Raw genomic sequence first — 13,733 nt, 5'->3', positions numbered from 1 at the left:
TTGGGTTGTAGATGGACCGGGGTGAATTCCAGCAAGACTCGGTGCTGAAGCAGCTGGAGGTCCTCAAAGAAGAGGAGAAGGAGTTCCAGAACCTAAAGGTAGGGGTAGCCACAGTGGGGCTGGACCATAGAGATGATGGTCCCATGCCTTCGGCAAAGAACCACAACAGCATGCAGAATGGAAGTGCCCAGGGCCGGTCGGGGACAGGTGTCACTGAGGGTGAGGGGCTGAAAGTTCCTGCTCTCCTTGCCCCTGAGTTGAGGCTGGATTCCTACAGGTTTCCCTTCCCACAGCCTTATCACATATAGATTTTAAAAGTCAGTATTCATGTTCCGGACAAACACACAAAAACAATTAGAGACTGCTTTTCTAATGATCTTGCATCCCCCTTGTATAAACGGGGTCTTGTACAGCTTCCCCTCCTCTGCTGACAAATGAGCAAGTGCCAGGCTCCGCTCGCATCCCTGCCATGCTAACCGTTCCGGTTTTCTGGTCAATACCCTTCCTCTCCATCCCTTCCTCCCCTCCATGCCTCCCCTGTGCGAAGAAGGGCTGGCCAGCCCAGCCTCCTGCCAGTAAAGGCTCCCTAGTGAAATGCCTCTTGTTCTTGCCCTCCCAGGACCCTACCAATGGCTATTACAGCGTCAACACCTTCAAAGAGCACCACTCAACCCCAACCATCTCCCTGTCCAGCTGCCAGCCAGACCTGCGTCCTACAGGCAAACAGCGCGTGCCCACAGGCATGTCCTTCACCAACATCTACAGCACTTTGAGTGGCCAGGGCCGCCTCTACGACTACGGACAGAGGTTCGTGTTGGGCATGGGCAGCTCTTCCATCGAGCTTTGCGAGCGGGAGTTTCAGAGGGGCTCCCTCAGCGACAGCAGCTCCTTCCTGGACACGCAGTGCGACAGCAGTGTCAGCAGCAGCGGCAAGCAGGACGGCTACGTGCAGTTCGACAAGGCCAGCAAGGCCTCTGCCTCCTCTTCCCACCACTCCCAGTCCTCTTCCCAGAACTCCGACCCCAGTCGACCCCTGCAGCGGCGGATGCAGACTCACGTCTGAGGATCCCGCACTGTGATGGGGACGGGCCAGGGAGGAGGACAGGGCACATTTTCGTTCTCCAAGGACTGGGGCTACTTTGCAGAGGACCCTAGAACTGGCTGCCACCAAGGTGGCCTGCGAGCACCTCTGTTACCACCTTCCTCCAAAGCTCTAATCAAGCACAAATCTGGCTCCCCGGTGGAAAATGAAGAGGATGCAGCTGACTGCGTAGTGCTCAGGGCTTTGTCCCCTGCTCTTCCCTAAAGGCCCCTCAGCCATCTTGTCCTCCCAAGGGCACTAGTGGCAGCTAGAAGTTTGCTTTTATGAAACTGCTGTCCACTCTCCTAGCTCCTCTTGCTGCCCATAAGCCATCCCTGGTGCCTGTATTCCTTACAGCCTTGGGGAACGGAGGACTATTTCCCAGCACTGAGTTGCTCCAGAAACCCCACCTTCCCCACTGTGCATAGCCCATGCCACAGAGGCTAAGGGTTGAGAAATGACCCTGGCCAACGGAGCATCTGCCTGGGAGCCCACCCTCAATTTGTTTGGTGTTTTGTGTCTATATTCTGTTCTTGGGCTTGATGCCTCTGAGCTTGGTGGTGGGACTGGCCCGTCAGAGTCTGGTGTCCCCGGAGCTGAGGAAGGGAAGAAGGGAGAACGGAACGCCTGGAGAACACCTGGCCCAGTACACCCTGAGCCAGGCAGTACAATTCAGAACCCTCACCCTCGGCCCCGCTTTGTGTTCTCCCGTCCTCCCTGCAGCACAATCAAGCTAATGCAAGGCGTGCGAGAACTTCCCTAGCCAGGGTTGGTTGAGCGGTTACTGCAGAGTGCTTCCTGGGAGATGCGGATTTGAGGGGACTGAAGGATGGGCGGGAGGATGAGACAGACTTTTGCAGCCGATGAACGCAAGGAACAATCACCCGTTCTCCAGTAGACTGGACTCTGTGTGCAAGAGGGAACGTTTTTCTGCGCCTCTCCCTCCCTTCACTCCCCATAAATAAACGGTAGGGCCATTACCCCCATCAAACCTGCCTGTGCTTTTGTTCCTGCGTAGCCACAGGAAGACCCCAGGAGTCCAAGTGCATTGTGGGAACCAAGGGTTTTTTAATTGTTTGTTTTTGGCTGTTCTTCACTTGTGTGTGCGGTTTTTTTTTTTTTTTACCCCAAGCAAGGAAGGTCATTGTTGGGGCTCGTTGTGGTCATAATAGAACCTACAGGTTGACTCTCTGTTTGTGGATGACATCAGCCATAAAAACAGGTCTCACGAACCTCAATTCTTGCCAAATGCAGTAAGTCAATACCATCACTCTGGGCACCAGCCAGATCCTTCTAGCCTTTTATCTCAGTACTATTCCACAGGGGAGTCTTTCTCTACTTTGGATATAAGAAGGAAGGTCTCTTGAAAGGCCATAGACCGCCACCAACACTCTAACAGTTAAGTATAGGACTCAAAAAAAATTAGAGAAAAAACATTTTTATTTTTTGTTTTTTAAGACAGGGTTTCTTTGTGCAGCCATGGCTGTCCTGGAACTCACTTTGTAGACTAGGCTGGTCTTGAACTCACAGAGATCCACCTGCCTCTGCCTCCCAAGTGCTGGGATTAAAGGCTTGCACCACCACCACCTGGCCAGAATAAACTTTTTTTTATTGATTTAATTGAGCTATACATTTTTTTCTCTGCTCCCCTCCTTGCCTCTCCCCTCCCCTTCAGTTCTCTCCCATGGTCCCCCATGCTCCCAACGTAATAGACTTCTAAACATCATCAGAGCAGAGAGGATGGATAAATGAATTCGTGTTCTAGTACAGGGAGTGGGGTTCAAATAGAACTCTGAAGAACCAAATCGTTCCTAAAGCTGGAAGGTCCTCACTAGCTTTTGACTCTTCTTGGAGTCAAAATCTTGGAGGTTCTTACCAATCATGAGATCTTTCATCATCAAATTTATGTTCCTTCCACACTGTTTCCTTGGGTGACCCTAAAGTTAGATCTTATGCATAGCCTTTATAGCTACTTCACTCAGAGTACCTTTCTGCTTCAATTATACTCCCTATTGCTTCAAATCTTTCTCAGTTTACTTGATATCTTCTTCTGCAACCCCAAACCAGAAGGATTTGAAACTCATTAGAAATGAAAGTGGCTGGGTGGTGGCACACACCTTTAATCCCAGCACTCGGGAGGCAGAGGCAGGCAGATCTCTGTGAGTTTGAGGCCACCCTGGTCTACAGAGTGAGATCCAGGACAGGCTCCAAAGCTATACAGAGAAGTTTTGTCTCAAAAGACCAAAAGGAAGGAAGGAATGGAGGGAGGGACGGAGAAGAGAGAGGGGGGGTAAGTGTGCACTGGAACCCTGCATCCTGCTCCTTGTATCATTTTGGCTTGTAATTGACTCCAGGATTGTTGATCCCTGTCTCTTCTAGGTTCATCTCAAAAAGTTTTCCCCCTTCTCAATGGAGAACAAGGACCCATGACTACATGTAAACTGTCTTAATGTGCTGGAATAAGAAAGAAGTGACTTAAGAGGGTTGGTCCATTAATTTCTCCTGATCTTTCCCACTGGACACAGTGGGATAAGCTACTTCCTAATCCTGACCACAGCTTACTTTGCCCTAGACCCTTCTACCCTCCTCCTCTCTCTCTCTCTCTCTCTCTCTCTCTCTCTCTCTCTCTCTCTCTCTCTCTCTCTCTCTCACACACACACACACACACACACACATATCAAACTAATAGGATGACAATATCCATTCTTTCCTGGAATCAGGGATTATGACACAAAACTAGAACAAGAAAGAAAACTACCCCATGCAACGGATTGAGGCCATCGCCCTCCAGGACCTTGACACTCACAGAGAAAAGAATGCGGCTAATTATAGAGAATAAAATGACAACACCAAGGTGACCACACTCAGACTAGGTTGTGTGATGCCCACCTTTCCTGCGCACAAACACATTGAGAATCGCAGAAGAAACAGGCCACCCGGACTCTGTGTTTGTAAAAGAGTACAACATGGACAGAAAAACACATACAGTGAACTGGACAGTTTTCTGTAGCTGAATCTCCCTCCACTTCAGGTTGGGGGAAGGTCTTCTCTGGAGCATTGAGGAGTTCAAACATGTTCATCCCTCAGATGTCTCCAGTCTTGCTGAGTCTCACAGGAATGGAGGCAGAGAAAAGGTGGTAAAGGAAGGTAGGAGGAGGAGGAAGTGGGAAGCCCTGAATTCCCCCGGAGGTATTTCCCTGTGCCATGCAATTTCCCTGTACACTTGCCCCTTACTGAATCCTCACAATTTGATAAAGCGTCCTCTTGTTTTACATGTGTGGGACTGAGGCTTAAAGAAGAAGCCAAACGGCTTGCTCAAGATCACAGAGATAATAAGAAGCAAATGTAAGATTTGGACGCACATGCCAGTACAGGATGTCTCCATAATACAGGGCAAGCTCAAAGCCACCCTCCAGAGTACTGGTAGAAGTGGCTAACAATAAAAGCCACATGCCACTCAAGGACTGGCTGGACAAGGACAAGCCTCAGCCCCATCAAGGAGGCCGGCCTTCATCCTCGCTACCTTAAGTCCCCAGATGACCTGGAAAGACCACAAACTCCCTGAGAAACAAAGACACTCTGTGTATCACCCCCCCACACACCCGAGGCCAGGATCCAGTTTTCTGATAGCTGGGACTTCGTTATTGGCTCGTAGCACTGGACAGGAGCCCAGTTTCTCATTCTCAGGCTTGCTATCAGTATGCAAAGGCCAGGGTTATTTCCACCGCCTTCAACTTCCACCGAAAAGGAAGTGCTCTCCAGTGAAGAGCTAAAATGCCACACCAAGCCTCTTCCTGAGACGCCTGTTGAAACAAATCCTTATAAAGCACAGGCCTACAAGCCACCTTTGCGTTTCGGGGATCCAAAGGACTCAAGGAAGTAAAAGCAACCAAGCGATGCAGACAGACCTGATGTAGTCCTCGGATGGTTTCTCAGAACGGAGGCGCTTTAACAGGAAATTTGCCCCTCACTTCCTGGATGAGGAGGGAAGTATGTGGGGTATGGTATTTGCTATTATGGAGCAGTAAGCGAAGCGGAAGGGTTCACATCCACCGGTTTGATTGGAACTTCCCAGGAACGTGTGATTTGTGATGACATCCATCAAGAAAAAACAAATGAGGGGAAACACTGCCCTTAGAGTCCTCTTTACAAACTTTCCCCATAAGGCAAAGTTTTACTACTTTTTTTTCTTTAGCAGTATTAAGGATCAAGCCCATGGCCTTGAGCACGCTAGGAAAGTACCCTACCACTGGCCACACTCCTGCTCTCAAACTCTTTACTAAGTGTTTAGATACTTAAATACAATGAGTTAAAGGGCCGGAAAGTTTACCTATTAGGGAAAAACCATCTGGACATAAACTAACGACAAGGATACGGAATCTCAAATTTCCCGCCCGCTTCACGAAGGTCTTTAGACGCATCTTATCTAGTTGGGTTTGGACTCCGTAACCGCACACCAGCCATCGGCAGTGCTAGCATCCAAACCTGCAGCAATCTCTGAATCTCCGCTGATAAAGAAGGCTCGGTGCCCCGCGTTTCAGTCTTCCCAGCCAGGTCACAAACACGGAAAAATGAGAAAATGTCAAGTCGCTCTTAGTTCTACCCACAAGGATTATTTTCTTGGACGAGGCGGTGTTTGCTGCTGGATCTTCACGTCTCTCCTTTCATAATTGCTCTTCTTCCTTGAGCCCCCTCCCCTCGTGTCTAACCTGGGTCTGACATGCACTGAAAGCTTTCGTCACAAGCCTGGCAGTTTTAATCCTAACCACGGCTTCTCTCAAAAGGCCCTTTGTGGGGGATGAAGGTATAGCTCCGTGCCAAAGTGCTTGCTTAACTTATGCAAAGCCCTGGATTTGACCCCTAGAACAATAAAATAAGTAAACAAATAGCCTTTTGTGCAATATACCATTCACAGGATACACCGTTGAGCTATGGTGTACAAGCTTGATTTTAGATACACAGTATGTGCCTACTACCCCATGGGGGATTGAACTTCATGCCTGGCATGAGGTATACCCTTCGCCAGTCCTGGCCATTGTGTGCCTCTGTCACTATCCGCCTGCCACTCCATGTTCCCAGTGCTCTTCTTCAAGACAGTCAAGCCACCCACAGGGTAGGGACTTCCCGAATCCCTGATTAAGAGGATCCCTTGAGCTCTCTGACTAGGGAACACGAGACAACCACAGGCATCTCTCTCCGCTGCTCCTGAACCTTATGATCCTTGGAATACAAGAGTTCCTTATATCTTGGAATGCAATGAGGACATTTGAAGGATGCTCTTTTATAATTGTGGTGGTGGTGGTGGTGGTGTGGATTGGGAGAGGGGGTCAGTCTAAAGAATTAACACCCAAAAAGATTTTTACCAATGAAGTCTGGAAGCCACAACTTCATTGGGAGAATGTGAGTCCTGCGAAATCTATCCCCAATTAAGTAAGAGGAAAATACTAATCTGATAGGAAGCTGAATTAGGATGGGATTCACCCCCCAGAGTCACTGTCAATCAGGACGAGAGGAGATCAAGGGGACTAAGTCACCACTTTGCCATGGACCCGGGCTTTGTTGCCTGGGCACTAAGAAATTGTACTCTTGACACTAAATGGGTACTGAACTTGGGAGAAAAAGGAAAAAAGACAAGGACAGACAGAGCGATGCCGGTGAGAGAGACAGTAGGATGTTCATGTAACTTAACTAAAAAGTTTCTCTGGCTCGCCTAACGCGCAAGGGCTATATCAGTGTGGTGAATTCACAGAAGGACGAGCCCAAGTCCCTGTCAGACTCCAACTTCTGCTCCCAAGATTCACCTCCTCAGGTAGAGAGAGAAGCTTGACGCTTCATAAAGAGAAAAACTTTGAGACAAGTGAAGTGTCACCGTTCCAGGCAGATGTGAATGGTGACGTGTCACCGTTCAGGGCAGATGTGAATGGTGAAGTGTCACCGTTCAGGGCAGATGTGAATGGTGAAGTGTCACCGTTCCAGGCAGATGTGAATGGTGAAGTGTCAGTGTTCAGGGCAGATGTGAATGGTGAAGTGTCAGTGTTCAGGGCAGATGTGAATGGTGAAGTGTCAGTGTTCAGGGCAGATGTGAATGGTGAAGAAGTGTCACCGTTCCAGGCAGATGTGAATGGTGAAGTGTCACCGTTCCGGGCAGATGTGAATGGTGAAGTGTCACCGTTCAGGGCAGATGTGAACGGTGTTCCAGGAAGTAGCTGTATCACAGATGGTTCCTGAACAGCCTAGTTCAGTAGCTACAACTTTGTCCTCAAGGGATGTTTTGACATCTGGCCTACCTCGTTCTCTCTGCCCAGCTCCACCCAGCTCCACCCTTCTCCATCCTCTGCGTCTTTCCTAGAGGGAAGACACGCCTCTGGATACTGTACAGTGTCAGCCATCTCCTTCTGATATGAACAAGCAGTAACACCTGCCTCCCAAAGTCCAAGTTTCCCCAACCCTAGTGCCAAACACTCGCTATTCTTCCTCCTGTCCTAAGTGAAGAGGCTGAGGCTTCCAGGCATCAGGGCTCTTCCCAAATAAGTTGCCTAATGAGTCTCAAGGTCATTTCCCAACCTTGCTTTTACAGTTCCTTTCCTTTTTGAAACAGGGTCTCATGTAACCCAGGCTTGATCAGCCTCAATCTGGCTACCAACCCAAGGTTGACCTCGAACTTGGATCATTGTGCCACTACTTCCCAAGTGCTGAGATTGCAGGTGTGGGCTGGCCACGTTCTGTTTATGTGGTATTGAGAACCTAAGCCAGAGCTACTTGTGCACTAGGCAAACCCCTACCAACTGAATTATATATACTTCCCCCACCCGCCTACCTTATTTATTTTTTCATTTTGTTTTTCAGACAGGGTTTCTCTTTGTTGTTCTACCTGTCCTGGAACTTCTCTGTAGACCAAGCTGGCCTTAAACTCAGAGAGATCCACCTGCCTCTGCCTCCGGAGTGCTGGGATTAAAAGAGTACACACCTTGAACTCAGTATAGAGACACCTTGTCTCAAAAATAAAAAATGTTGCACACCATCATATCTGGTCAGCTTATTTCTTGGGCACAGAAATCTGAAGATCCTAACTGTATAAAGTGAAGTCATGGCAGCTCCAAGATATGGTTGAAGGGGAGATTTCTATTGTAGCTGTGAAGCACGGTATAGCCAGAGAAAGCAGAAGACTGAACCAAGACCAGCAGAAGGGAGTGGCCGTGAGAGGAGGGAGGGAACCCAGAGAGGAAGAGAGAGGAAAAGAGAGAGAGAGAGAGAGAGAGAGAGAGAGAGAGAGAGAGAGAGAGAGAATGAATAATGGAGGACCAAGAGAGAGGGGGGCCAAGAGAGAAAGATCAAAGAGAGAACCAAGTGGGTACATGGCCAAAACGGCAGGATTATATAGGAATGAGAAACTGGGAGGAAGGAACTCCTGACCTGGAGATGTTTAGGTAGAGGGCAGGCTGGGAAGAGCAGGCAAGAGTCAATGGTGTGAGTTGTGATACTCTGAGAAGGCCTGGAGGCCAGCACACACTTTGGTGTGCTAATAGGCGGCACAAATAGTCATTTATCTTTTTCTTTTTTTTCCTTCCTTCCTTCCTTCCTTCCTTCCTTTCTTTTGTGGGGGCGGGAGGGGGGTGAGACTAGATTTCCTGCCCTCACTGTCCTGAAACTCACTTTGTAGACCAGGCTGGCCTCAAAACTCACAGAGATCCACCTGCCTCTGCCTCCTGAGTGCTGGGATCAAAGCCACTACCTCCCAGCTGCCCCTACTTTCCTTGGACCTGACACTGAGTAAGGTTTATGTTGATGTTTTTGTTTTGTTTTGACAAAGAATGGGACAGGAAAAAAAGTAAATGGAGTACACACATATACACACAACACACACACAGCACTCTTTGATGTATAATATGGGTATCTCCTGATACACTTATTTGTGATAAATAATATAGCTAAAAATATGCATTTAAGCTAGGTGTGTTGTAAGCCTAGCACTGAACAGGCAGGAGGATTGCCATGACCTTAAGGACAACCTGGGTTATATAGTGAGTACCAAAGCTAGCTTAGAATGCACCGCAAGTACCTGCCTCCAAAATAAATAAATAAATAAACAAACAAACAAATAAATAAATAGGGGGGAGGGAAAGAAAAATAAATACACCTAGCCACAACACAGCCCAGAGTGGAGCACCATGGGTTCCCCCCATGACCACATGACTGGCTCTATGTGCTGTGGGTCACTGCCCCTGCCCAGCGTCAAGGGAATACTGCTCCACATATCATTAGCTAGGAAGATCAAAATTCCACTGAATGTGTTTTGATTTCACACTGGAATCCTCATTAGTTGAGGGCCATCTGCACACACCTCCAGCTTAAAAGTCGGAGGACAGATCTAATTCCCTAAAACCACAGCCTGTACAGAATCAAGGTGATTTTGAACTGCCAAATCATTTTCTGTAGCTATAGTTAAGATTACAAAAACATCAGACGGCTTAGAGGCGCACACATCAACTATGAAGCTGTGCTTCTCAACTGTGTTTAGTGAAGCAACTGTTACATTCCACATACCACTAAAACCGAGTGACTTTTCTCCAAGAATCCCTAGAGGTGTCAGACTGTAACTTGAAAACCACAGTTAGAAAGGAAGTTTGCAAAACCTTCGTTTCTGTCATCTTACTGACATACTCCTTAGTGTGTGGGTATGATTCAAGATAGACTTTTCTTACCAAGGGGTTTAGCTCAGTATCTGGTCGCACAGATTTCCAGCATTTCCCATTACACAAGGCTGCTTTACAATCCTGTTATTTGTAACCCACTTTACTGTTCACACAATGTCGTTACAAGCATGTTCCCATTAGGTCCCTAGGACTTCAGTGTGAGACAGGCATGAGCAATCGGTATTTTCCAGATGGTTTCCTGGGCTAATTAAATGACCACAGCAGGGAGGGGTTGTTTTTTGTGTGCACACTACACTTAACTGTCTCGCAGACAGTATTGTTTCCAAGCTCAAACTTTTTGTAGACTAGACAGTCTCGGGAGGAAAGCAATGAGATATATACTTATGTCCTCTGAAAGTGTAAATCAAAACCTCAAGTGGAGGGGCCGAAAAAGATGGCTCAGCGGTTAAGAGCAAGCAGGGCCAGACGACCAGAATTCCGTTCCAAGGATCCACGATGGGCAGCTCACAACCGCATTTAACTTCAGCTCCAGAGGGATCCGTCGCTTCTGGCCGCATATGTACATACCATTCAGATAGATAAATTTAAAATAAGACAATTTAAAAAAAAATACAAAAACCCAACAACACCCTGAAGTATTTGAAATTATGACATCATTTAAACGTGTTAGATGAAAGCCCAATACTCTGTGTTGCCCACGATGGTGGTCTCAAGCTGGGAGATCTTCCTTTCGTTCTAGAGCCTCAGTACCCCCCCCCCAACCCACTCCGAAGGAGGACTTGGTTAGTAGAATCCAACGTAGTGGTGAAGACTTCTGTTCTCTCAGGCCTCGTGGGGCGTGGCAGAGTTCCGAGCAGCGATTACACTCCGACTCTCCACTTCCCGAGAACCCGGAGATCCGGCGCTCAGCCCGCTGCAGCAGACTAGGGCGGGGACCCGCAAGAGCAAAATAAACCCGATGGCCCCGCCCAGCCGCGGACGAGGTTTAGACAGACTCAGGGCAGTAAGGCTCCCACCCCCCCCCACCCCTCCTGGGACGGAACCTGCGCGTGTGCCTAATTTAACGCCACTCAAGGGCACCGGGGATTAGGATGGGTTTTACTGCAAACCAGACTGGAGGGTTGAAAAGAGGCCCATGAGATCTTCCTAGAGTCTAGACTTAGAGCGGTGGATCTGGAGGCTTGTTAGAATTTGATTCTGGGTCTCACACCCAGCAGCGTGAGTACCAGGAATCTCCCATTTTTCAGTCACTCCAGGTAACTGAGATAAGAGGATGTGTCCTCTGGCCTTAGGGCCAGAATCGGGATTGCAGCCTGGAGAGAACTGGCAGGAGGAGCTACCCCGGCCCAACCTGATGTAAACTCAGTTGTGCCCCTCCCCCCATTTTTTCTTTCCCCTCCTGCTGTCTTTTCAGGGCATGGTTTAATCAGTACCAGGCAAGCTGGCAGACAATCCATTCACATAAGTTGGGCTGAAAACATCTTTCCCAGAACACCAAGGAACCCTATCCAACAACTCCACATCAAAGCCCCACTCCCAGGCCTGACCCTTGCAGGGTATTGCCTCAGCTTGCAGAATTTGGAGAGAGCTAGGCCCATTTCCATCCCCAGAATGATCTGGGTGGATGCCCAGATACACTTTGCTATGTATGCGATCGTGAGGGTCTCGCTGTCGTGACTATAAACTCCCCCATGGATGTGAACTTGTGGAGTTGGGAGGGGCAGTGTGACCCAGTGTGTTGGCTTCTGGCTCAAGTTGAGGCACGTTCAGTATCAGACAGTGGCCTCGGTCCAGGGCAGCTGGATCGTGTGTGCAGACAGTCACTTGCAAAGGCCCTGGATGGAGAAACAGACACTCCCTTTTTGGGATAAGCAAAGCTGAGGTGGTAGAGGCACTCACAAACCCCTTACAAAGACTTCCCAGGACAAAGCCTATATGTAAGCCAGCTTGTTCCAGTGGGTAGAGAAACGAGGGGGCTTCAGACACCATGGCCTAGCTGCTTTTCAGAATCCCCTCAGACCACACACAGCTCTACTTGAGCTGTCCCCCAGGAGTGCTCTGCTGGCTGAGGGTGGCTGTTCTCTGTCCTGCTCCGGTGGCTATCATCCTCCTCATTCCCTCCCAAGCCACTGCCCTTCTGTATCTACCCCCATCCCTGCTAGGCTGGTCTCAAAACCTCAAGGCTGCGGATCTTTCTGAGAAAGCCAGGAAGACAGCTGGGAGTTCCAGCCCCGAGGGGCAGTTCCAACACTCCCTCCTGGCCCCAGATGTAAAGGAACAGCTGTGGGGGTGGCAGCAGGCCCAACTGGCAGTAGAGCAGGGCCTGGAAGGTGGAGAATAAAGGCCAGGGAGCCAAGCAAATGGCGGGGCTGAAGATTCAAGGGACCTGGGAAAGAAACAGTCTCATTCCCTGGACCAGTGACTAGGTGACAGGACTTGCCAAATCCCTCCAGCCCTGCTCACTCCGACCTTGGCAAACTATACATCTGCACTCATAGGATCCCCACTGTCCCCTTAAAACATGCAATTCCCAGCCCAGAGGGATGACCGAAGGGTGCTTCCACTTCCATTTGGCACCCTTAGCCTCTCCTCCCTTCCTCAGTCAAGATGCCAGCCAGGTTAGGTGTCTGAAGATAAGGCTGATCTAGGCATTGGTAGCCACTCTGCCAGGGTGGTCATGCTCACCTGGGCACCATCTCAATAAAAAGATTATTTGCCAAAATGACTGTGTCCTACTACAACTTTGGTCTGTGCACTATCACACTCCCAGAAATATTCTCCCCAACCTAGAAAGACACAGAGCCTCACAAGTGCTTCCATTTTAGGAAAAAAAAATATTTTAATGGTCCTTTGTAATCTCTTTTCCAGGTGAAGCCCCTTCTAGGCGGAGCTCCCTTGTCAATGCCCTTCCCATGCCTGCTGGGAGGTAGCAACCCCTCTGGAGGAAACCCTCCCACTCTTGATGCCTCCATCCTCCTGGGAGGTCAGCTCTAGGTCGGGGCCTTAACAGGCCAATTTTACTAAAAAGTGGGCAGAACACTGCATTGTGTCCCTTCCGTGAATGCCATGGGACCAGCCCACAGCATTTTTCTACCTCTTCATTAAATAGTATGTTAAATAATCTCTTGTTGCTGGGGCCAGGCGTGTTGGCGCACACCTTTACTCCCCCAACACTTGGGAGGCAGAGGCAGGTGGATCTCTGTGAGTTCAAGGCCAACCTGGTCTACACAAATGAGTTCCAGGAAAGCCAGGGCTACACAGTCAGACCCTGTCTCAAAAACAAACAAAAAACCAACAATAACAAAAAACTAAACAAAAAGGACAGACATACAAACAAAACCCAAAAAAAAAAAAAAAAAAAAAAAACCCCAGAAAACCAAACTTCTTTGTGCTGGCAGACAGGGGGTGCCACAGCAGCAAGTCCCCCTCCCTCGGCCAGGCTCCTGTGGTCTCAGTGTGTCCACCCTGTCTGGACTTAGATTCCACAGAGTAATCGGAGACATAGCCTCTCCTGAGACCTGGCCCGTCCCAGAACACCCTCCCCATTGAGGGTGAGTTCAAGTGACTTGCACTGGCACCAGGCATCCCAAAGCCGTAGACAGGGGCCATTCAGATGGCAAAGCTGGGAACTGACGTGTTACAGCTCTCATCCAAGTCAGAAGTACGTGAGGTTCTTGACAGCTCCCATCTCTAGCATCCGCTTGATGGCTAGGGCCTCTTGGGAGACATTGTGCCCTGAACCCTGTGGAGACAGCCAAGGAAGTAAGTGAGAGGCCCCAGGTAGCTCAGAACGGTCTCCTCCCCTTTTCCCTGATCCCTCACTTCTTGGGAGTTTTCTTCCTTATGTGGCTCTCAGAAAGGAGACAGAAAGCACATGGCGAATGCGGAGGGTGCCAGCTGGGATGTCCAGATGCCTAGGTCCCATTCTGACACCAAATGACCATATCCTGAACCACTCTCTCTCCCCGCGCCGTCCCCTCACCCAGCATTCCACTAGC

At 49.2% G+C, this 13,733-nt stretch overlaps 2 protein-coding genes across 6 annotated transcripts in view; one reads left to right on the top strand and one right to left on the bottom strand.

Moving 5' to 3' along the window:
* The window catches only part of Kirrel3 (kirre like nephrin family adhesion molecule 3), a 557,724-nt gene extending 555,666 nt beyond the window's left edge, over window positions 1–2,058 (top strand). Inside the window, exons 16-17 of the mRNA XM_050120010.1 lie at window positions 12–98; window positions 620–2,058. Coding sequence (XP_049975967.1) covers window positions 12–98; window positions 620–1,063 — 531 coding nt within the window. The 3' untranslated portion in view covers window positions 1,064–2,058. The remainder of the gene's footprint in view (window positions 1–11; window positions 99–619) is intronic.
* Window positions 2,059–12,547: 10,489 nt separating this feature from the next.
* Window positions 12,548–13,733, bottom strand: part of St3gal4 (ST3 beta-galactoside alpha-2,3-sialyltransferase 4) — a 46,058-nt gene continuing 44,872 nt past the window's right edge. For all 5 annotated transcript variants that reach the window (XM_050120003.1, XM_050120004.1, XM_050120008.1 and 2 more), the window contains one exon: window positions 12,548–13,477. In XM_050120003.1, the coding sequence (XP_049975960.1) occupies window positions 13,391–13,477 (87 nt within the window). In that variant the 3' untranslated portion in view covers window positions 12,548–13,390. The remainder of the gene's footprint in view (window positions 13,478–13,733) is intronic.

The sequence above is a fragment of the Alexandromys fortis genome, unplaced genomic scaffold (assembly GCF_014885135.2).
Source record: "Alexandromys fortis isolate MF-2015 unplaced genomic scaffold, M_Fortis_MF-2015_v1.1 scaffold_168, whole genome shotgun sequence".
In the NCBI taxonomy this organism is placed as follows: domain Eukaryota; kingdom Metazoa; phylum Chordata; class Mammalia; order Rodentia; family Cricetidae; genus Alexandromys; species Alexandromys fortis.
The sequence above is the reverse complement of the archived record's forward strand: the minus strand, read 5'-3'. Positions and strand labels throughout refer to the sequence as shown.